The sequence below is a fragment of the Pteropus medius genome, unplaced genomic scaffold (genome assembly GCF_902729225.1).
Source record: "Pteropus medius unplaced genomic scaffold, Ma_sr-lr_union100, whole genome shotgun sequence".
Taxonomy (NCBI): Eukaryota; Metazoa; Chordata; class Mammalia; order Chiroptera; family Pteropodidae; genus Pteropus; species Pteropus medius.
In genome coordinates, this window is record NW_024342474.1 from 4,563,167 (window position 1) to 4,586,958 (window position 23,792).

Below are 23,792 nucleotides of genomic sequence, written 5' to 3' on the forward strand. Positions count from 1 at the left end.
TGGTCCCCAAGCATGCTCCTACTTGAAAGCATTCATACTTACTGCTGTGTTGCCTTCTCAAGTATATTCATGACTGGCTCTATTGGAAACTTTAGGTCTCGCCCAAAGGTTTTTATTTAAAATTGCAATTTCTCGTCTATGGCCATACCACCCTGAACAAGCCCAATCCCGTCTGATCTCGGAAGCTAAGCAGGGTCTGGCCTGGTTAGTACTTGGAAGGGAGATCACCTAGGAAGACCAGGTGCTGTAGGTGTAAAAAATAAAAAAATAAAGGATTATAAGCTGAAAGGTCCTTGCAATCCGTGAGGTCAACCAAGGGTTGCCTCACCTAAAATAAATAAATAAATAAAATAAAACAAATTGTGATTTCTCTTGAATCCTTTTTATTCTTCTTTCCTCCTCTATTTTTATAGCATTTATACTATAAAACTGTTTTGTTTTTCTTTTTATTATCTATCTTTCCACTTCTGAAACAAAAGCTCCATAAAAACAAGATTTTGCCTTTTTTATGTACTGCTATATCCTCAGCCCTTAGTGTATGTACTTGAAAATTACTGAGTAAAACAAATTTTCTGTTGGAATTATCCAGTCTAAAATATTCCTGTGAAAAGTATCAATAGACTATGAGACTAGGAGTACTAGTTCTCAGAAATAGAATGCTTTGCCATGGGAAACAGTAAAAGTCCTGCTAGACATAAAGCTACAGCTGCTGCCTGGTCAGCCTCATAGATCAGCAAGAAACAAAAGGAGTTAGATATTCATGGGACAAATGACCCTAATGATAATGTACTGGGGCAGGGAAGAATATGTTAGGCTCTCAGATGATCCACTAGGGCATTTCTTGGCATCCCTATGCCCAGTTATGACTGTATAAATTGCTAAGTACAACAACCATGGCATCAAGAGCATGATAATCCAAAGCTGAGAATCCTCAGGTATGACATCTAGGTAAAACATTGGGCAAGCCTCTTTAAAAGTAGAAGTGCTAACTGAAGGAGAGGGGAATCTAAAATGGCTAAGGGAGTGGCCAGAAAATGAGTATCAATAATGGTCTTGGTACCAACTGCATTAGTGGGGATCTCACTATCCCTACTCAAATACATTTCCTTATAAATTCTAACTAACCAGAATCTTTGATAAGCTTTGGCTGGATTGAGTGAACTTAAGTGAGAAGCAAGCAGATTTGAGGGGCATAAGGAGTGGACTGCAGTGGAATATAGCTGATGATTCATTACCAAGATCCTTTTTTATCACTGTGCACCTTTCCTCCCCTTACTGTAAATGTTAGCAAATTATAATTCCCAGCTCCTCCCTTGTTTGGAGACTCACCTTCTGCTAAAGAGAGGTCATTTCCCAGGAAGGTTCTTCCTTCCCATGTTTGATAGATCAACAGCCAATGACAAATGGACACAAGGGCAGAAGAGGCTGTTATCTTGCCTCAAAAAGGTACCAACTCTGTGGGGCAATTTATGTTTCAGAGACTCCCCAGGACCTGACCAGGCTGTTCTCCAGCTGAGACTCTATTTGTGCTTAGCTTTTACCTCCTGCTCTATCCTGCTACCCTCATTCTCCTCCTGAGAGCATTCTTTCAATAAATAACATCAATGAGAATTCCTGACTTGGCCTTGCTTCTAGAGAACTACACCTAAGACGCCTGGCATATGCAAATCATCTCTGGAAGAATGCATCCTAAGCATAGGCTTTTAAAATTCTCACAAATATGCTTACGATGAACATTACCCCACAAAAAATTTTAAAAATCACAAACCCTAAAATAAAGTGTCATGAATAAGAGTCACCAGGAAGAAAATGCCAAAATTTCATAAAATAAAATCATCAAATCAAACTATTTACATAATAATTTGATATACAATATAGTTTGATATCTATACAATGTAGAAAACAAAATGAAAATATGAGAACAGAAGTATATCCAAAGCCAAGCCAATTTACAAAAAAAAAGTATGTATAGTAGTATACAATAGATGAAATTAAAACGTATATGGATTAAAAAGCAGATTATACCAGAGAGGACACAGAATTAGTGTGGTAGAAAGTAGATCTGAATAAATATTCCAGAATAAAACATGGAGACACCTGAAGGTAGAAAATATAAAGACTGAAACACATGGAAAACAGAAAGAGAAAGTTAACACACACCTAACCAGAATCCTAGTTTAATAAAGATAGTGGTGTAGAAGCAATATTTCAAGAGATGACGATGCCTGAATGTTTTTCGAAGTTCATTAAAGACACCAATCCACAGATTCAGGAAGTCAACTGAACTCCAAACAGTATAAATAAAAATTTTCTACTAGTCATATATGTCATATGGAGCAAGACTACCTAGATGATTCCTGCCTCTAATAGTTACTAGCTCGGCAACCTGATATAAATTATTTAACCTTTCTTTTTAATTTCTGATCTGTAAAATAGGTTTAATAATTGTACATACCTTAAGATTGTTATGAGGATTGAATGAGTTGATAGCTGTAAACTTCTTACAACAGAGCTACTGGATTTTTAACATTTATGTTTATTATTTCTATCTTGAATACTCACACAAGGTGCTCTGGATCAAATACAGATTTCTTATTAATTACTCTCAATAAAAATATAAGTGAATAGCCTTTCTTGCCCTAAGCTTTACCCATGATGAAAGCCAGGTCAAATGTGCTATATAAGTATAGGAGAGTGACAGAGAACATGGATTTTTTTCCACTACATGCAAGAGAGAGATAGTCATTCCCCTCCTGAAAAAGGGAAAAAAAAAATCTTTTGCTTCTTTGAGATCAGTTGGAAAGGATCCTAGGTTCTCACTCTAACCTTTTGGAATGTAAATACATCTTTCCAAGGGCAGATAGCGCCCTTTCTGGCACCTTGAGAGTTTACCCTAGAGGCCTAATTTAAGCTGCAACCAGTTAGCCCTCTTGGAGAGATAGTCTCCTTTTGAATCAAAACAATTAATTACACAAGTGACTACAGATCTAATCCTCAGGGTATGTGCTCAGCATAGGGAATGCATTTAGTGGAGAGCCAGAGGAGAGAAAGAGCAATTAGGGGATGGTTTTATAAACTGTATAAATGTCTAACCAATGTATTGTATACTTGAAACTAATAAAAAAAAAAAAAAGTCTCAGGAGGCTGGGGATTTCTACAGGAGCACTGAGAAATCCAGGGAACTTTCACTTCTCCACAAGTACCTGCCATATATTACTAGGCACAAAAAGTGTTTGTTACATAAATAAAAATTAATGAAATCATAAAAGAGCAAAAAGTAATGAAATACAAGAACATATAAATGAGTGGATCAACAAAGGCAAAAGCTGGTCCTTTGAAAACTAATAAAAGTTACCAACTCTGGCGAGACCAGTCAGGGAAAAGAGAGATATGACACAAAGGAGCACTATTCGGGCAGAAGGAAGAGATGTAAATATGGATTCAGCAGATGACAAGATAGTAAGGAAATATCTTGAATGACTTTATTAGTACGACCGCTTTGGAAAACCATCAGTCCTAATCTGGTAAGACTGAAGATCTGCCTGCTCTGGATCCAGTGGTTCTGCTCCTCAGAATGTGCTCTCAAGAAACCCCTGCACACAGGCACCAGGAGAGAAGTGACGATGTTCACAGAAGCATTGCTTATGACAACAAAACGAGAACACCAAATGTTCATGTACGAGAGAATAAATATACAAATGGTGGTGACTTCATATAATAAAATATGGAGCAATAGTACAAAAAAATGAATAAACTGCAGCTATATGCCACCAATTACAATAAATGTCACAAATGTATTGCTGAGCAAAATAGAGAATTATAGAAAAACACAGTATAATATTACTACGTAAATTTAATAACGACCAACATTAAGCTATATGTCATTGGACATATATGTACATGGTAAAATTATAAATAAAAGCAAAGGCTTTATATTCAGAAAATTTAGAATAGTGATTATTTTGAGTAAGGAGGCAAAGGAATGAAGTCAGAATGGCAGACATATCCTGCTTCAAGAGATTTAAAAAATGCTATATTTCTCAATTGGGTAGTGAGCATACTGGTGTTCTATTTATGAACATGTCCTAAAATGTACATGTATACTATACTTATTTTAAGTGTAAAATAGTTTAATCAAAAGGGGCATTTTATATGGAAAATATAAAGAGGAAAAAAAGAAAAGAAGAAGAGAAGAAAGGAAAGGGGGAAGTATGAAGAAATCTTTCCTAAAATCTTCCTTAAAAATATCAGTGGCAGGTAGAAATGGAACAATCAAAACAGCACAAAACCCTACTTTCTATAATGTACCGGGTTTGGCACTTGAAGTAGATTTTCTGAGACAATGTATAATCTCCTATGTTCAAGAAGTATTTTCTTGGCAAAAAGTAAGAAAAGATCTTAGTTTTGGAGATGGCATAGACCATAACGCAACTTAAAAATTCTTAAAAGTAGTTTTAAGAATTTTATGCAATATTCACTGTGGGGCAGTCTTTATAAGAGATTCCCTCAGATATGCCATCATTCAGCTTTGGAGATGAAAAAGCACCTTTACCATGAACCCTTGCTTTGCCAGGCTGACACCACAGTTACTATAAATCTCCCTTCCAAAACACACACTTCCCTCACTCTTTTTTATAGACTGGGAAAGGGCACTGGGGCAACTATCCATCAGGATAGTATGGATGATGTGTCCTTTCTTGTTAAGCCCAAGGCAGCAGGCCCTGTGTTTGGCAACTATTTTAGAAGATGAGTATTTAACACTACTTTGTACTTAAGTTTGGTTCTTCGTTGCCAATTGGGAAAAGCGGAATAATGTCCTGCTCCACATCTTTTAAAATTTGCACTAATAACAATTATAAAAGAATATAAATATCATGTGTGGATCAGTATGCATGTGTGGGTATGTGCATGTATGTATGTGGGTATGTATATACATATACACACACATATATGTATGTATATATTTACATACATATATGTGTGTGTATATGTATATACATACCCACATACATACATACACATACACACATACACACACATAAATACATATATCACACACACATATACACAAACACATACAGTGGGGAGAAAACAAGATTATGAAATATGAAGGGCCACTTCATAAAATTCGTATTTCAAAGATGACTCTTTTTGACTTAAACGTAGGGAAAAGATTTTTGTCTGATAGACATCACTCCTTCACCACATCTTTCCTCTTCCTGGTATTAATGTTCCATGTAATGCTAATTAAATGTACATGTATAACAAATTTAAGTGTTATGGAATTCAAGGCAGTCTTAACTCCCTCTTCACCTCAAAATAAAATATGAAAGTAAGTTCCTAACCTCTAAAATTTACGGAGGACTGAGAACTGAACTGTAAAATCATATTTCACAGAAAAATCTAAATTGACTTCTCAGGTTATGAAGACTTGATTATGGTAGGAACAGTTCAGAAATAACCCCATTTTAATTCATCTGGAAAGGTAGTTATTAATTATACTGACTCTTTTACTCAGGAAAGAGAACAGGAAGGACATAAATTTGATCTGTCAAGCTTAGCATACAAGTGTAAAACAAATATTCGCATTCTGTTCTATAGCAGAATTAAGCCTGCTAAATCTCAAACTAGACGTAGATCCAAATGGTGGTCACAAAAGAACTCTGGCATGAAGAAGTATGATCCGCAAAAAGCACTGGAGGGAAACTTACATATATATGTATATATATATAATTAAGATATATATCATTAAAGATGCTTTCAGTATAAGAATGACTACAATCTGAAACTCGTCTTCATTATAGGTCAACTCAACATTTTAACATCACTATCTTAAAAATGTAAATGACAGGGGAAAGCCAGAAATTCCAAACTCTTGAACACTATTTGCAGAAATGGCAGTTATTCTGGAAACATTTAAATAATTATGCTTCTACTATCAAAGCCATATTAAGGATAACTATCCCTGCATTTTTACTTAAAGGAAATCGTGGGAAGGTACCCATATCTAGTAAAATTAACAGACCAGTGAAGACAGAACACAATAGTCTGTATCCCAGCTAGCTGAGAAAGAAAACAGAAGACCTTACCTTTATGATGGTTTGCACTGGATACAACTTTTCCCCACAAGGTTACGATAAATATTATTATTAGCAGTTTTCCTTTTGTTGCTTTTTGTAAGTATCTCTTACTCATCCTGCAAATAAAAAATAATAAAAATCCTAAGTATGTGAAACCATTGCTTTTCCATTACAATTATTCTACATTTAAAGCTTTTCATAACATATTAATATATTTAACTCCTGAAAGTTGCATTTCTTATATTTAAAATGCTGTTCACTGTATATAAACTACAAAGAGAAAGAATAAAAATTTTCCAAACAACGTACCTTGATATGATGTAAAAGATAAGAGAGATTCTGCCTCAGTCAGTCTTCACTCACTTAACAATGGCCTAAATTAATTGGGAAATATTACCATTTTTCTCTCCATGTAAATATAAATTTAACTTATTCACAAAATTCAAGGTACAGTTGTTTGAAAAATCTTTAAATAGACTTATTTTACTTTTTTCCCCAAAGATTTCATCTTCAAGGCCAAGTCAAATGGTCAGAGTAAGCAGTTTAGATAAAATGAGTTAGATGAATTCCTACACAGAATAAAGTCACTCCAAATCTATTATTTCTAATGTGCTTTTTAAAAAATCACCTGGTACAATAGCTTTCTTATTGTACATCTTGAGTACTGGAGATACACAGATGTTTTACTACTGTTGGACTCCACTATGCTGTAGTAATCAGAAGTAGGAGAAAAATGGAAAGGCAAAAAAGAAAAATATTAACTTAATGTTTTCAAGTTGAGTCCACAAAACTCAGGTAAGCAAAGAAATGTTATTAAAAAAAAAAAATGATAGCTACCTGTCATAAAAATTCAGCACCTACTTTCTCTAGCACTTTATAGAACATTATTTCAATTGTTCTTCAGAACAAATTTAGGGTATTGGTATATCTATCCCCATTTTATAGATGATGAAATTCGGAAATTTCCCTGAGGTAACATTTAATGATAGAATAAAAATTCAAACCCAGAATTGTCTAGTCTTAAAATCTCTACATTAACTACAACATTGCTAATGGGGTAAGCAAAACTGATATAAAATATCATCGTTCTGCATTTATTTATGAGAGAGAGAAAATAGATGTCACTCAATACCTTCTCAGATTTAGATCCTATACTGAACTCCATTCTTGCTTGACCTACAGCCCTTTGCCTTGGTTCTACTGCACGTTCATGAGGTCACTTCCAAACATAGTCTGATTCCTCTTGAATTCTCTAAGTTAGCTTTTACCTCCCACCTTTGTTTCCAAAAATATGACTCACTGGTATCAAAGAAGCAGTCTTTCATACTGATAAATGCATGAAAAAAATAAATATATTATGCATGTTTAATACAGAGATATCTTAACATTTCTTGGCCTGGAAGTTATGCCCATTAATTCAGATGTTGAGAAGGCAATGTTGATTAAGAACATGGACTCACTCCTGAGTCTGGCTGGATTTGAGTCCAGGCTCTACTGGCTTCTAATTGTGTGATCTTGTATGGTTTCTGTATCTTCTGCTTCAGTTTCTTTTTGTGTCATGGAACAATGCATGTGAAGCGCCTGGCCCACTGGTTGGCATGTATAAGGAATCAATGACTTGGAGATTAGTGGATGTTCAGTCATTTACATGTTATGTTTGGTCCTTGAGTGCATGAGAAGACAGTCCCACTCACGAGACGACTGAATAGAGTTTCAGTGGCACCAACAGCTTTGAGTCCTATGTGGACCTTGCTCTTGTGACATGTCAAGATAATGTACTAAAAGATACAAGTCTGACCTTTTAGATTAGATTGCTTGGTTAAACATTTGGCTCCCTGCCTACTGACTATATGACTTTAGACAAATTAATAAGTCAGGGTATTTTTGTTATCATTAAAATGAGGATAATAATAATATCTATCTCATAGTATTCTTGGTATGAAGACTACATAATCCATGTAAAGAGTTCAACATTATGCATAGAAGATAATAAACACTCAGTAAATGCTAACACTTACTATGATCATTATTCGTTTAGAGTAGCATTTCCCTAGGTGTGTCCATGAGGCATCATTTCCGCGGAATGTTAATACAGTATTAATGAAAAACACAAGGGGCAAATACATTTGTAAAATTTGGGTTCAACAAATGTAACCAGGTTTTTGAAAAAGGAGGCATATTTGAGTGTGCAGCATTTTCCAGAAACCTTTATCCACAAAGTAACACTGGATGCTAGTGTCTTCAGGCAGCCTCTTAGAGAAATGATCTTACAGAGTAGTCCCTCTCAGTAGACCAAATGCCCATTTTAAATCTTCCATTCTACTGACTTTGTTTCCTCTTAGCACCCTCAGTACTAGCTTTGTTATAAGATTCTACTTTTTCTCATTTTTCCAACCATCCTGCCTCTCTGCTTATATCCAATCCCTGCAATATTATTATTTTACTGCATATCATCTAAAGGAATGAACAGATTAGCAAAACTCATCTGACACTAAGAGCTGCTTAGCATAATTCTTGATAATGGCTTTCATACAGCAAATGGCCTCTGCCATGAGGTCAATGACCCATTGTATTTTCCATCCCATTGTGCACCCACCAAATGGGAGGACAAAACTGACAGCTGGTCAAACTGATAACTAGACATATGGGAAAGGAAACACCCACAAAGTCACTAGGCAGTCAAACTAAAAGAGGAAACAGAAAGCAGGTCAACATTTGGAAGTCTCTAAAGATTCATGGCTTCTTCCTCTCACACCACCCGCCCCCACCAGTCAATTATCATCTTCTGTTAATACTACTTCCTAAATAACTCCTAAATATATAAACTTATTTGAATCTCTATTGCAATACTGCAGTTCAGACCACCAAAATTTCTCATGGGCCACAGCCTCCTAATGGACTACCTGCTACGAATATTGTGATCCTATGGAACTAATGTCAGGGTCTGTGTCTGCCTTTTTCATGACTATATTTGCAGTATTTAGAACTTATTAAGTACCTGATAAATACTGTTGACTGAATGTAATGCATTTTCTATGCTGTAGCCAAATATGTAGCTATAACCTTAAGAGACACCATTCATATGACTAACACCTTCACTATTCCCCTCTACAATCAGAGTGGGGGTAGGGAGGAGGCCATAATCTTTAGCAGGGTATAAAAACTTGTATCAGGGTTAAAATTTTATTTTTGACTCTTTATGACTCTAATCTTATTCCATGCCATTCTTCCACATCTCTTTCAACACACGCGTGCGCGCGCGCGCGCGCACACACACACACACACACACATTCATAGTCTATATTTTCACTCTACTAAATTTCCTCAATGTCTTCCAGCTAAATCTCACCTTCATGTCACCTGAAGCACATCAGCCGCCCACCGCATCCCCCATCCACTCTTCAAAATGCTAACTTCCTATTCATTGGTCAGAATACATGTTAGAATTCCTATTTTTGTTCATTTTGAGCACTCTTCTTTATGCACAACAGCCACGTGCCACACTGCATTATATTTTTCCATTTACTTATCTCCATCCTCCACTCTAAGATCCCTAAAGATGGAGACCATGTCCCCATCTAGAGCCTGGTCCAAGATAGGGATTGTGTCCCATACATTTCTGGTGCCTTAGAGCCAAATATATTGTATAGTTGCCATGTGAGAAGGAAGTAAATATGTGTTATTTCTTTAGGATGAAATTAGGGAAGGACAAACAAGAAGAAGAATGCGAAAAAGAGGTAGGGGTGCAAGAAGGAATGAGAAAGGCAAAATGGAGAAGAAGAAAAAGGGAGAAATCTGATCTGCAATAAATTTTATTCTAAATGATTTTTAACTAACAATCAAACTTGAACAAACTGAGGTGTAATGGGAGTGATGGAGGATTTTCGACAAAGAGGCAATATCAAAGAACAAAACCCAAAGGGGGGGGAAAAAAAACGCTGAATGGCACATTTCTTCTTGACCTTGTATAAGAACACAAAAGGAGGAGGCATTCTCTTCTTATCAATGTGCTAACCGACAGGTCTCAGTTTAAAAATTTCCACCACAGTCAAGGTCCAAAGGCACTTTCAGAATTGTCACATTCTTGTAAAAACAGCGAAATTTTTTAACAGCAAAAGCTGAGGCAAAAAGAAACAGGAAACTGAAGGATAAATAGACACAGAAAAGGAAACCTTGAAATTGCTCCCCAAGCAGCAACAGCTTATAAGGAAGCACAAGGGAAATGGGATAATTGAGAATGGTAACCTTGGCAGTGAAGGATGCTGAAGTGAAAGTTGTCAAAGGAGAGAACTGACAATTAAATCTCCAGACTATCACCCACTCTTCTCTTCTGTATTACATGTTTTAGTTATACTCACTGAGATTTAGACTTTTGGAAGATTTTGAAACCCTGCACCTCCCCACCAATGTTAAGAATGCATTTAATTATAAATAAGCAAGATTTCTTTTTAAACTATTATGCTACTAGAAAAATCATTTCCTCATAAAAACAGAAAATAAGTTTAGCTGGTCAAAAGAAGAAAAGGCAGAAGGAAAAAGGGAGAGAAACCTTATGCAAACAGGTGATAAAAGCTGGGGCTAAAATCCAACCACTTGGCCTCCCCTTGAGCTTCCAGCACTTCTGTGGAAATAAAGGTAACATAAGACGATATATATTAAAATCATTTTAGGACATTTCTCTCCGTTGATCTACTATTAAGGCCAAGCTGGTGTTAACTAATTACAGTGGCATTGATGTCAACAGCCAAAACTAGTACAGGAATCTACCCTTAAGGTAGAATCCAACTGATGAGGCAAGTTCCTTTTGTCCTCATAAGGACCAGAAAGATCACTTTAGTATGTAAATTTCACATAACTCACCTTACCCCTTGCTTAAAATTGTAGCATTTGCCTACCCGTTGGAATGAGAGTAAACTGTAAATTTCTCATTGGATAGAAGGCTTGACATTATGTCTCCTCTTGACTTCTCTGACCCAACTTCACATACCTGTTCCCTTCTTTCCTTACACTTCAGCCACATTGGCCTACCTTGTCCCTAGTGTCAAGTCTGATCTAGATCTTACGATAAATGTTTGCTCTGCCTTGAAGGCTCTTCCTCCAGTCTTTGCATGGTGAACTTCCATTTATGACAGTACCTCCTGACCATCCTGCCCTCTAGAGTCCAGAGACACCAAGCCTATGGTCTCTCTTGCTCCCAATATCTTGTAGCACTTTATTTATTACAATCTAAAATTATCTTATTTACTTATTGTACACTTAAGTGTTTATTTTCTTCTTTCTCCCATTAAAATGTAATTTCCATGGTGGCAGATCCTGTCTAGTAGTCGCTGCTCCAGCATATAGAACAAAACCTACAGCACATGCTCAATAAAGGAATGAGTGTATTGATTTTATAATCAGAACAAAAGAGATGAATCCTTTTTAATGGAGAAGTTTCATTATTTATTTTAATTTAAACAATTAAATTTCTATTATATTCATTAGCTAGGAATGTCAACGGCAAGAATAGTGCACATATTGGTGAAGTGATACAAAATGAAATAAGAGGGGAGACTGGGAGATGAGAAAATGGAAAGGGAGTCAAGATTAATCTTTCAAGAAACACGCAGAGAAGGGAAGCGAAGGTAGAGTGGTAGCTAAAGTTATTTTAACAAGGTGGGAAAGACCCAGAAGGAAGAGATAAGTTAAAGATATCAAAGTGAGGGTAGACTATGAAAAGTTTTTTTAAACTTTTACATTCTACAAGTATCAGTTATTATTACAACATTAATATAATTACAATAAGTTATTTTTGTTATTACTTTTAATTTCTATATTATAGAGAAACAAATATATCTTCTAAAACTAAATCATTCTTTGCTTGCTAATAGGTTATTAGAATAATCCTACTAAATAGGACATCTAGAGTCACAAGTTTCACTACATTCTTGGTTTTACCCAATAATCATATCCAATTTCACCAGCATTTTATGGTAAAGACTATGACTAGGATAACCATGTTTTTTTTATTGAAATAGCAATTATCTTTGAGGCAGATAGACAGTAATATTCCTATTGAGAGTGGATGGACGGAAATAAAGATTAAGTAGATAAAGATGTGTATTCACATGTAAGAGATTCACGTATGTATGCATTTTGTATATATAAGAATATATAGTAATAAATTTAAGAGACAATCATGTAAACCTACCAATAATCCTACATCGTGTGTCATATCTTCCGGAAACTGAGGTGGTTGAATCTAGTCATTTTTACTATTGTTATTCATTTTGTTTTTATTTTACATCATGTATCTAATATCATCACATTATGGTATCTCACACCACACTTACTATATACATTATTTGAACTAGAATCTCCTTGTTGAACAACTAGGATCTGAACTTCCCATCTTGTAAATTATTAAAAGTTTCCAGAGTTGCATTTTCATATGCCAGTCATGTGATCAGTCAATAAGCTCATATTTTTTTAGGTAAACTCAAAACAAAATGTGCAATCTAAATCAGTTTCTCAACTCTTTCTGAATCAAAAAAATAATGAGAATTTGATGAAACAATTGTTTTAAAATTCTCATTTTTTTTTTTTTGATACGTCAGTGTTCCAGAATAAATGTACCTTTCGAATTCCATTCTGTTAAAAAGTCAACCCTGGAGATTTAGCCAAGAAAGTTTCGTTGGTTTCTAAGGATTGCCCGGCAGCAAATGCAAGCCTCATTTTAAAACCACAGTTTCCTTCTTTCTTCACCCAAATGTTATACTTTCATTCTTTTCTCCACAATACTGCAATTTGGGTGAGTACAAAAACCCAGGAGTGCTTTTACTTTATGCTAGCATTGTACAACCAAAGTGTTGATTTTGTGCAAATGCCTTTGCCATCTACAGACTATAACAATAGGAAATAGAAATGAATTATCATTTAAATGATTTCTCCAGAAATGTACAATATTCTAAAACTCCAAGCTCTAATACCCAAAACAGACAAAAATGCTATAAGGCAAATAAAGCAATCATTTGAGATTATGGGATAAATAGAAAGACCCCTGAAATGATCAGGGCTAAACTAAACCATAATGAGGTGCATCTGTTATTACAACTGAATCGAATCAATTACCCTCCTTCTCTATCTATAAAATGGGAATGTCACCTATTTTCTTCAGAGAAATGTCATTATAATAAACAAGAAATCATGTGACAGTTTGAACTTAATCAAAGAAAGACATAATAAATCAGAGGTGTTACTATTTCTCCAAAGGTCTTTCTCTCAGAGCATGGGCTGGTAAATCAGAAATACCTTTCTGAGTATAATCCTGGCTTCAACACATAATAGTGAAATGAATTTGTCAAGTTTACCTAACAACTTGAGCCTCTATTCCCATGAATGAAATGTGTTAATGCTATTATATATGGTAGGATTGTTGTAAGTAATAAATGTGTATAAAGCTTTTAACACAAAGGCAGAATAGAGTAGATACTCAAACAGTAGCTATTATTATATGTTATTAATAATATATGGAACATAGCCTCCCAGCTAGGAATGAGTGGGAAATAGAAAGTCTTTGCGCAACAAATAATAGAGCTCATGTGTTTTAATCATAGGGGAAAAATGAACCTACTTTTAGGAATTTATTCTAAGTCTATGGAACTTAAGGTAAGAGTGTGAAGCATCAAGCTAAAAATGGAATAGGGTTGGTTAACAGAGTCTTCTTATGGCTCTGCAAAATGAATATTGATACATGGATATCAGAGAATAGGCATCAAATCTATAAATGTACAGCATTCTAGGATCATTGTTTAAGAACAGATATCCATCTGTATTAATATTCCTAGATTATACATAGAACGTGAAAGAATAATTTGAAAACAAGTAATAACTGGCAGAGGCGAATCTTGAATCCAGATCTTCTGACCACCGGCTTAGCTCTCATCGCAACAGTGGAATGCTCCGCATAATCTGTAATGGGTCTCAAAATTATGCGGTGCATTTTAGCCAGCACTAGAAAAGGCTAAAATGAAGTCCTAGCTTTCAGTTATCTAGAAAGTTATCAAAAGAAGATCACTTCATTGCCATGTTACTGAAGAAAGTAAATACAATTGTGTCTCATTATTGTGCCTTATGGACTATAAAGTGATCAGTCGTTAAGTGGTGCACTTTTGCCATTTATACATAATATGTGGTCTGGCAAAAGGTAAGTTCATATTGTTGTATAGACTCATATTGTTCTACCAGACAACAGTCTATTGAGATTAGACATAATGGAGTTGCTACAGCAGAAATGACAACCTTAGATAAAATATAAGGGTTATCAGATAAAACACAGCTTAAATTAGAATTTCTTTTTTTCTGGTTGGTTGAGATATAATTGGCATTCAAAAATATTGTGCATACTTAACGTACACCATTTGATGCATTAGGACATGCAACACCCATGATAATATCACCATAATCAAGGTAAACATATATCAAGTTTCCTTATGTCCCTTTTGCTTTGTGTGTATTAACATTTAACATGAGATCTACCCTCTTAACAACATTTAAATTACACATCGTATTGTTAACTATATGCAGTATATCGCATAGTAGATCTTTAGAACTTATTCATCTTCTATAACTGTATTTTATACCATTGAACAACCCCTGGCAACCACTGTTCTATTTTCTGCTTCTGTAAGTTTGACTATTTTAAAACCCTCTTGTAAGTGGAATCATGCAGTATTTGTCCTTCTGTGATTGACTTACTTCCACTTTGCATAATGCCTTCCAGGTCTAGCCACATTATCACAAGTGGCAGGATTTCCTCCTTTCTTAACACTGAATAATATTACATTATATGTATATATCATGTTTTCTTTACCATCCATCTATTGGTGGACATTTGGGGGGGGGGAGGTTCCTATCTTGGTTATTGTGAACAATGCTGTAACAAACATGGGAATACAAATTTCTCTTGGAGATCTTGATTTCAATTCTTCTGGACTTATATCCAAGAGTGGGATTGCTGGATCATATGGCAGTTCTATTTTTAATTTTTTTTTAGAAACCTACATACTATTTTCCATAGTGGGCGTACTGTTTTACATCCCTAGCAACAGTGTACAAGGGTTTCCTTTTCTCCACATCTTAACACTTGTTATCTTTTTGTTTGTTTGTTTTGAGAATAACCATCCTGACAAGTGTGAAGTGATACCTCACTGTAGTTTTGATTTGCATTTCTCTGATGATTAGTGATGTTGCACACCTTTTCATATACTTGTTGGCCACTTGTATGGAAAGATGTCTACTCAGGTCCTCTGCCCATTTGTTCTTTATTTCTTTGTTTTGCTGTTAGACTGTAGAAGTTCCTTATATATTTTAGAAACCAACCCCTTATCAGATTACTCTGAAATTCACATTTGAGTGTTCTATAATTTTAGTTGCCAAATCTGCCAACTCTACTCGTTTTCAACTATATTATTTTAAGCAAGAAACTAACATTGACTTCTAAATAGAAGGATGCTTGTTAAAGAAAATCAAGCTTAGACTTTCATAGAGGATAGTAGAGACTCAAATAATGACTCTTCATTTGTTTTTTGGTTGACTATCTTCTTCATATAGACCCAAGAAGAGATGTCTAAAAACTATTTCAATTTGCCTGCAGTTCTGCTGGCTAATTTTGAAGATACTGAATTGTATATTCTGATTTCAAATGTAGCAAATTTAGTCTCAGATGGCAATTAAGAACATGAGGTTTGAAGTCAGATACCGAATGTCGAGACTTTACTATGTACTGGCTATTACAGACATGCTATTTAACCTCACAACGCCTCAGTTTCCTCTTCCATAATATGTGGGTTACAACAATACCTGCCTTAAAGAGCTTTTGGGATGGTAAATGAGTTAATTTTTATAAAGTCCTAGCACAGATCCTGACACATAGTAAACCATCAGTGAATGCTAACTATGACAGAGTAGTCATTTAAGATTATTCTGTGATTAACTTCTTTATTCATAAGGAAAAATCAGCTGACTCATCTCCATATCTGTCTTTAAACACCACAAGGCATAAAGAAGACAACACTAACCACATGTCCTTTATTCTAACATGCCCTATTGAGTCATTTTACTCCTTTCCCACTAGCTATATATAGTCTGAGGGTAGATTTAAATTTCTTATCTCTTTTCACTTCAAAATATTAACCTTAAACTATATTCATTCTCTGAATTTCTGTACTATATTCAGCACCCCTATCCTTATCATTTATTTATGGATTTTTTTTTAAATTATAAACTATCGCTTCTAGGATCCAAATGGGTTCTTCCCAAAAGAAAATATAAACAAAAGGCAGTATGATTATGTGGTATAACCAAAGTGAGATTTCTTACTGAATCCCCCTGTAACAAGCAATATATGATGTCAGCCAATAAGCCATAAGCAAATTTGAATGTAGCTGAGCTAAAATTTAAAATGTATTCAAGCTATTTAATTAGAAATAAATGTAGCTTATACAATTTAATATAAAATGTATGTGTGCCACCAAATAATGGCACATTGATGATGTTCATAAAGGAAGAGGGCTGGATAATTGAAATCTAGACAACATGAAACCTCATTTCATATTCTATTTCTTCTCCTACAAAAACTTCAGGCAAAAATGTCAACAACTAGAAAAATTTGTATTTACCTCCATCTTGCTTTTTACAGCAATGAAGCAATGTCACAATATGGCTAGAAATTAGTGGTAGCAGACACTGTATAGACAATCCACACAGTGCTCACTGCTGAATGATAGAGATGGTTACATTTCACAACTGTTGGCTGAAGTATCACTACATAGAATATGAAAGCGAACTTTAATCCGATGTACCTTTTTATTTGTGTCTAAATCACAATCCTAACATCTAATTTTGTGATTATTATGGCAAAAAAAAAAAAACAGAAATAGCTCTACACATAACAACTAAGCTCCACATACAGGGTTCATAACAAAATATTCTTTCTTTTTTTAATAAAATTTTTATCGTTATTAAAGCAAATAATTTACAGCTATTGAATCAGTTCTAAATATTTGTCTACTCTGTTACCAATGGAGCTAGTTAAGTACTTTTATTCCTTTTACTCCAGTGTACCCGTTCTCTTGGGAAATAAGGTCACAGAAGAAATCCACTCCATCCCAGCTCCTTCTCCTTCATGCTAGCAAAGGAGCAAAAGGGTAAGTGAGGAGGATGAAAAAATTTAATCTTTCAGAGTTCTTTGTTATGATAAAATTTGTGGTCCTAGAAAAACATATGTTCTCACTGCGAATATATAGCTATGGGTCTGAGGGATTCTTTGCTCTGGGAATTCAGTCAACCACTGTGGCCATTAATTAACAGCATACATTCAGGAGAGAAAAATGCCTTCCCCAATATACCTCTGCAACACAGACCTCTCCTCAACACAGGACCTTCTCATAGGTAAGTGAACTGAAAGACCAACATTATACATCTAAAGGCCTCCTTTCATATAACCATCTCCCAAAAGGCACCAAAGTTAACATATTTCAACCTTACCATCAAAAATTCTAAAAGCAAACAAACCACGAAAAAGAAAGTGACAGTTATGTGTTGAAAGGCAAGCCATCCTATGTCACAACAGAAGCCAGTAAAAAGAGGTTCAAGAAGAGGCCTCTTAATCAAGTTCACTAGAGTCTGCACTTTGCTCTAAAAATAGTTTAAGCAAGATTCTTGGACAACGACCTGTACCAGAATTAAACTCCGAGCACAAAAACTTCACAATGCAATGAAAGAGACAGTGGTCCTGAGAGACTTGTATTTTTATAACTAAATTTAATACACGCTCCTTGTGTGTATTCGATATTTATACATAACTTCATATATAATGAACTCCTTTTGAGCAGGAGTGGAACATGATCAGCTTTTAATATAGCAAAGTGCCATACTCATGTTTCAGTTAATAGCTTAAGCAACTGAGATCTCAACCAATTAAGAATCAAAGCAGCAACCACTATGTGCTATAAACCTCAGTCTATAGTAAGCTCTGTAATATATATTGCATTCAGTTTGTTCCTTTGCAACAAGATTTTAGCTCTTTTTGAAATTTCACTTTTTTTTTTTTTATCCTTTCTAATATCTGGGACTTCCTATCCTGAATAATATCAAACACATAATACAGTTAGTCCTCATTTAACATCATCGACAAGTTCTGCGACTTTAAGCTAATGACATATAACAAAACCAATTTTACCATAGGCTAATTGATAGAAACAGGAGTTAAGTTCCTACAGCTTCTCCTCAACATCATAAGGAAATGACACTGAATGAAAAGACATTATTCGAGGACCTGTTATCTACACTAACTCTACCTTACTTTTGCCATCAACTGTTTCTTTCCTCTCCTAACATTTTCCTTATGAATGAACTTGGTTTCCTCAGTCACCAAGCAGGTATTTTCTAGTAGTATGCAATCACACTGCAAAACAGCATTCAACTGGTTAAATGTGCAATCTTAAGAAATTTTCTCAATGGTGACATTTAAAAGATTGTGAAATTATGCCCCAAGGTGGTAGTAGAAGCCCATTACCTGAATTTATTCTAGAAAAATGCTCCAAAGACACCCTGAATAGAGGAAAGTCCCACATTAGGGGAATAAGTAGGACTGGTCCAAACTATAGTCATTGTCATTTCATATTTTCTGAAAACCTATTGACCTTATTTCCTCCCAATTTATATACTCTTACTTCACTGTTGGTAACAAGAATTCAAATATATCAGATAGAATATTACACAGAACAACTTGGTTATATAGCACTACAGTTTTGTGACAATTTAACCAATAATCCCTGAGTTAATACTCTTCTTGCCATGTACAATGGCTATTACGGTGCTTTGTAAAATAGGTAATATTGTGAATAAACATCATGGTGTGTATACACAGTGTAATATTATTCAGCCTTAAAAAGGAATGAAATTCTGATATATGTTACAACATGCATGGATGAACCTTAAAAACATGCTAAGTGGAATAAGCCAGACACAAAAGTAAAAATATATTATTCCACTTATATTAGATATTTTTAATAGGGAAATTCATAGAGACAGAAAATAGAATGGAATTTAGTAGGAGGTGAGGGGAGGAAGAAATGGAGAGTTATTGTTTAAAGAGTATAGAGTCTCTGGGATGATAAAAAGAAAGTTGTAAAAATGGATAGTGGTTGGGGTTGCACAATATTGTGAATGTACTAAATACCACTGAGAACACTTAAAATGGTAAACATGATAAATTTTATGTTCTGTGTATTTTATCACAAAAAGTAAAGGAAAAATGGTAGGATGGTAAGAGTCATAACAGCAACAGCTCTGCTCATCAGCTCTGTCATCTAACCTATATTTTCTTCATGGAACTGTTGTATTTGAAATAATGATATATCTGTTTACTTGTTATTGCTCCCCTCTCCTCCTACTAGAATACAAATTCTAAAAGAACAAGAGCCTAGACTTTCTATTTCTATACTTTACCTCCAGCACTTCATATGTTTTTTTGTCACAGAGTAAATGCAGAATAAATATTTGTGGAATAAATGAATTAGTAAATGGAAGAAATACTATACGTGTCTTTTTAATTTTGAGTTTTCATTTTGAGTGCATAATCATGCACTTTTTCTTATGTCTGATAACATTTAATGCCTCCATCAGAAGGATACTGTCAACTGTCTTTTATCTTATATGTAAGTCCTATCTCCGTAACCAGATTCCAAGCTCCTTGAGAAACCAGATGCTATGGCTCTGCTTCTCCATAAAATATCTTACCCTTACATAGTGCCATATGGCATCCTAAGAACTTTCACACTCATGATCACATTTGAAACACATGACCATGAGACTAGCAGACATAATCACTTCCTTTGCAAAGATGAAGAGAAAAGCTCAAAGAGGTAACTTGTTCAAGGTCAAAGTTAGTAAGTGGCAAATCCAGAACTCAAAACTTGGTTTTCTAGTTTCAGGTCCAAAATTCTTTTCATTATAAGTTTGGTAATGAAAATAATGATGCTAATGTCATAGTTTCTATACTTTAAAACAGAATACTTTAAAATGATTCCTACTCTATTTTTTTTTATTCTGGGCTTATAGAAATAACTTGATCACACATTTTTCAGGAAGGCTCAAAAATAGGCAAATTCTACATGTCTGAAAATAAATTTAGCTAACTATTGGTCAACATAATAATACTAGAAGGATGGGATGGGAGGAGAGAAAGAGGAAGATAGAGAGGGAGGGAGGATGTTACTATTTACAGATCTCTGATGGGGCCAGTAGGAGTAGTCAGGTAAGTAAGTGGAAAGAGGGCTCAATTATACCTTCCAGTTTACCTGCAGAAATTATTCAGCTCCTGCCCATTGATGACACATGGAAATGTGAGCTATGTTCTGCCATACCCCCCTACACCCCATTTCTCACAAAAAGCCAAAATTCAGAATTCTACCTGAAATCTCTCAATTTTTTAAATGTTTGCAATTAATTCCACTTTTAAAAACATTATACATGCCAAATACAGCCCATGGGCAGCCAGCATGTGGCCTCTGATCTAAGCCATCATTTTTTCTGGGTATGTTTTAGAAGAGACAGTACTTTCTAGACATAGGCTATGTAAACTCTGATTGGATCAGAAAAAAGCAAAGCAGAAAGGGAACATATAAAGAGAAATATGACCTTAAATGAATTAGTTTACTTTCTGTACCTCTTTTTAACCCCCATTGAAAATGGTGGCTGGACTTACGGGCTTCAATATCAAATAACTGTGCTTTTATGAGTATTTTAAGTTCCTTAATTCAGAGATGTTTAATACATGAATGCAACTTAAAACTAAGTTTGCCTTCCATGGGAGAATCCAGAGGCTAAAAACAGAGTATTCATTCTCTGAAGGACAAGATCTGATGCTGTACGTTAGCAGGGGCACATAAAGATTATAATTGGGAATGAAAGAAAGAAAAGGACCTACTGAAAAGCAGATGTCTTGAACTAGAAGCAGCAATCACAGCATCTGCCTTTGGGCATAGGGTGAAGTGAAAAACACTGGAGGAACTCAGTAACTTTGCATTATTTAACGCAAACCATTCAACAAATAGTATTAAAGAGCTATGGTTACTCTAAATACTGGAGACATAGCCGTGAAAATGACAGGCAAGATTCCTATGTACATGGAGCCTACATTCTGATTAAAATTGCAAACTCTCGATTTAAGTTTTGATGATAATATAGTGAACAAAATAATTCATCTTTCAGCTAATAAATTGATTTTAAATAAGTTTGTGATAATGTATTGCTTGCTTTCCATTAATTTCCATAAAGAAAAGACCATAATGGCATAGCTTAATTAAATTCAGAAAGATATTTATCCTGAAATCACATAGTCAAAGTACTGTTTAATACATGTGTCATTGGTACACGGTAATTATTAAACAGCACAGACACACTTGCTATCAGACAAACTAAAGGAAATGCTGCTCACTCAAAATCTGGCTTGGGGAAATACCATATATTGCACCTAAATAGCTGTTATCAAGTGCTTATTTTATGCAAGGCCCTATGGTGGGCATTCTGATACTAAGATCAGCAAGCCCCAGTTCCTTCCTTCCTTCCTTCAAAGGATTCATAATAGAGGAATAAGATTTATTAAGATTACCTACATAAGAGAAAAATGCATGAAGTATTAAAGGATTATAGTTCCTTAGAGAGACAGACCAAACTTAGAGACTCAAAGGTACCTTCATAAAATTTTGACAAATAGGAAAAACTAGCAGACTAGTAGTCAAAATTCTGAGTTAGCTTTTAGTCAGTGTCTTAGCCCAAGTCTGGTTATATGAACTAAAGCAAATTATAACAGTTTCCCTATAAAATAAAAAAATAAAAATAAAACATTAGCAACTTTCCAGCCTTCTCAAATCCTTTTGGAAAAAAAACGCAGAGTAGAATAAACACATTTATCTCAACCTCAATTACTGCACAATTTTGGTGGCTGCACTAGATAACATATGTGAAGCACCTCACTACTCTGACACTAAGAACATCCTCAATAAGTACTGAACCTCAGTCTGAAGTACGAAATAATCGAACTAAACCTTGAAGCATGTGTAAGAGTTTAATAAGCAGAGATGATAAGACAGGCATGCCAAGTCGAAGTCTGAGGAAAGACATGGAATTGGGAACACACAAGGAATAGGAAAAGCAAGCAGTCTTATTTGGCTTCATCTCAAAGTCTATGGAATGGAATAATAAGAGTTAAGTCTGGAACGATGTACTCCAAAAATAAGAAAACTGAGGCTCTGAGAAGCGAAGTAACTTACCCAATAAGAATCATAAGTGATTGCTTTAGGACCCATATCGAGGTTCTCTGATTATGAATTCCTCGTTCCTTTTACCATATCATCCTACAGCAATATTTGCAGACACATTATACACTGGAAGAACAGTAGAGGAAGAGAAGGAGCTCCTGGCTTTCACATTATGTGCTAATTTGCACAAAGGGAGAAGGATAATACATTGCCAGGGAACAGGGTCGCATTGTTCCTTTATTCCTCTTCTTTAGTTCTCCACCTTCTGTACTGAGAATGGTATAAAAATAATCAAGTTCGCAGAACCCCTGACACCATCTGCTGACACCACACTGTACAAACATAAAATGTAGGTGATGATAAAATTAAGTTTTAGTCTACTTGGGGGTATTACCCAATTTGTGAATTATCAGAGGAACATGTGTCTTCCACCACAGTTCACCTTTATTGTTCACCTATTTCTTTATTAACTTTGTTTCATAAGATATGAAGAAAAAAAACTGACCACAAATATATTAAAATGTATTTAAGAAGATAATTATATGCCAGAAAACTACATAATAGTCCCTAATGGTAAACAGCAATAATTGTGTACTCTCTACTATTTGGGTTTATAGGTATCACTCTTCTCCTCCATCCATGCCAGCAACTTGATCATTGATGTTATGCCATGTCTAAACAGGCTTAATTCCCACCTTCTGACAAAGGATAACACTATTGATATGATCCTTCTCTTCTTTCAGAATTTTTATTCCTGTATAAGGCAGTATATCTCAAGAACCAAACAGGAACCTAGTAAGTACATCCAATGGAATGCACCTAAATCTAGAAATAACCCTAATACTTATAACAAATAATTAGCTAATATTTGAAAGAGGATATGATTAGGCTTCCCTTTGATAAAAGAGAAAGCAGTTTTTCAAAGTCTCCCCCTCCATTTGGCTCAGACCTCCCTCCAGTAATTAGGATCAGCCCTGGCAGCTAGAACATGAATTTTAAGATCTGGCCCAGTACCATGGAACTCACATCACATTTGTCAGTCTGGCTCTCCTATGGTGCCCCAGCCCCGGAACCTGAGCTTCTACTGTGTTCCCAGGCCTGACTTCTTTCAGGCAGCTGTAAAAGGCTTTGCTTTGCTCTTGTCTCCCCATCCCCAACACATACACCTAAAATACTGTCCTGAAATTCAGCCCTAGCCTTTATTACTTCCTGACAGCCTTTCCTAACACTGATTGCTTACTTATACTTCTGCCCTCCACAAGAATCCTCTGGGCTGTACTGCTCTCATCTTATTGCCTGGATACCATTCCTCACCTACCAGAATGGACCTTCCCTCAGGACGTAAGCTGACCCTGATCTCATCATCAGGCCCTCATAGTGGTAAGGTCAAGTTCTGGGTCCCAACTGT

The 23,792-nt window shown here is 35.2% G+C and overlaps 1 protein-coding gene and 1 pseudogene across 2 annotated transcripts in view; one reads left to right on the top strand and one right to left on the bottom strand.

Annotated features, from left to right (window-relative positions):
* The window catches only part of TAFA2 (TAFA chemokine like family member 2), a 385,780-nt gene that overhangs the window by 123,521 nt on the left and 238,467 nt on the right, over positions 1–23,792 (bottom strand). For both annotated transcript variants that reach the window (XM_039865868.1, XM_039865867.1), the window contains exon 2: positions 6,090–6,196. In XM_039865868.1, the coding sequence (XP_039721802.1) occupies positions 6,090–6,196 (107 nt within the window). The remainder of the gene's footprint in view (positions 1–6,089; positions 6,197–23,792) is intronic.
* On the top strand, positions 135–253 carry LOC120605187 (uncharacterized; annotated as a pseudogene).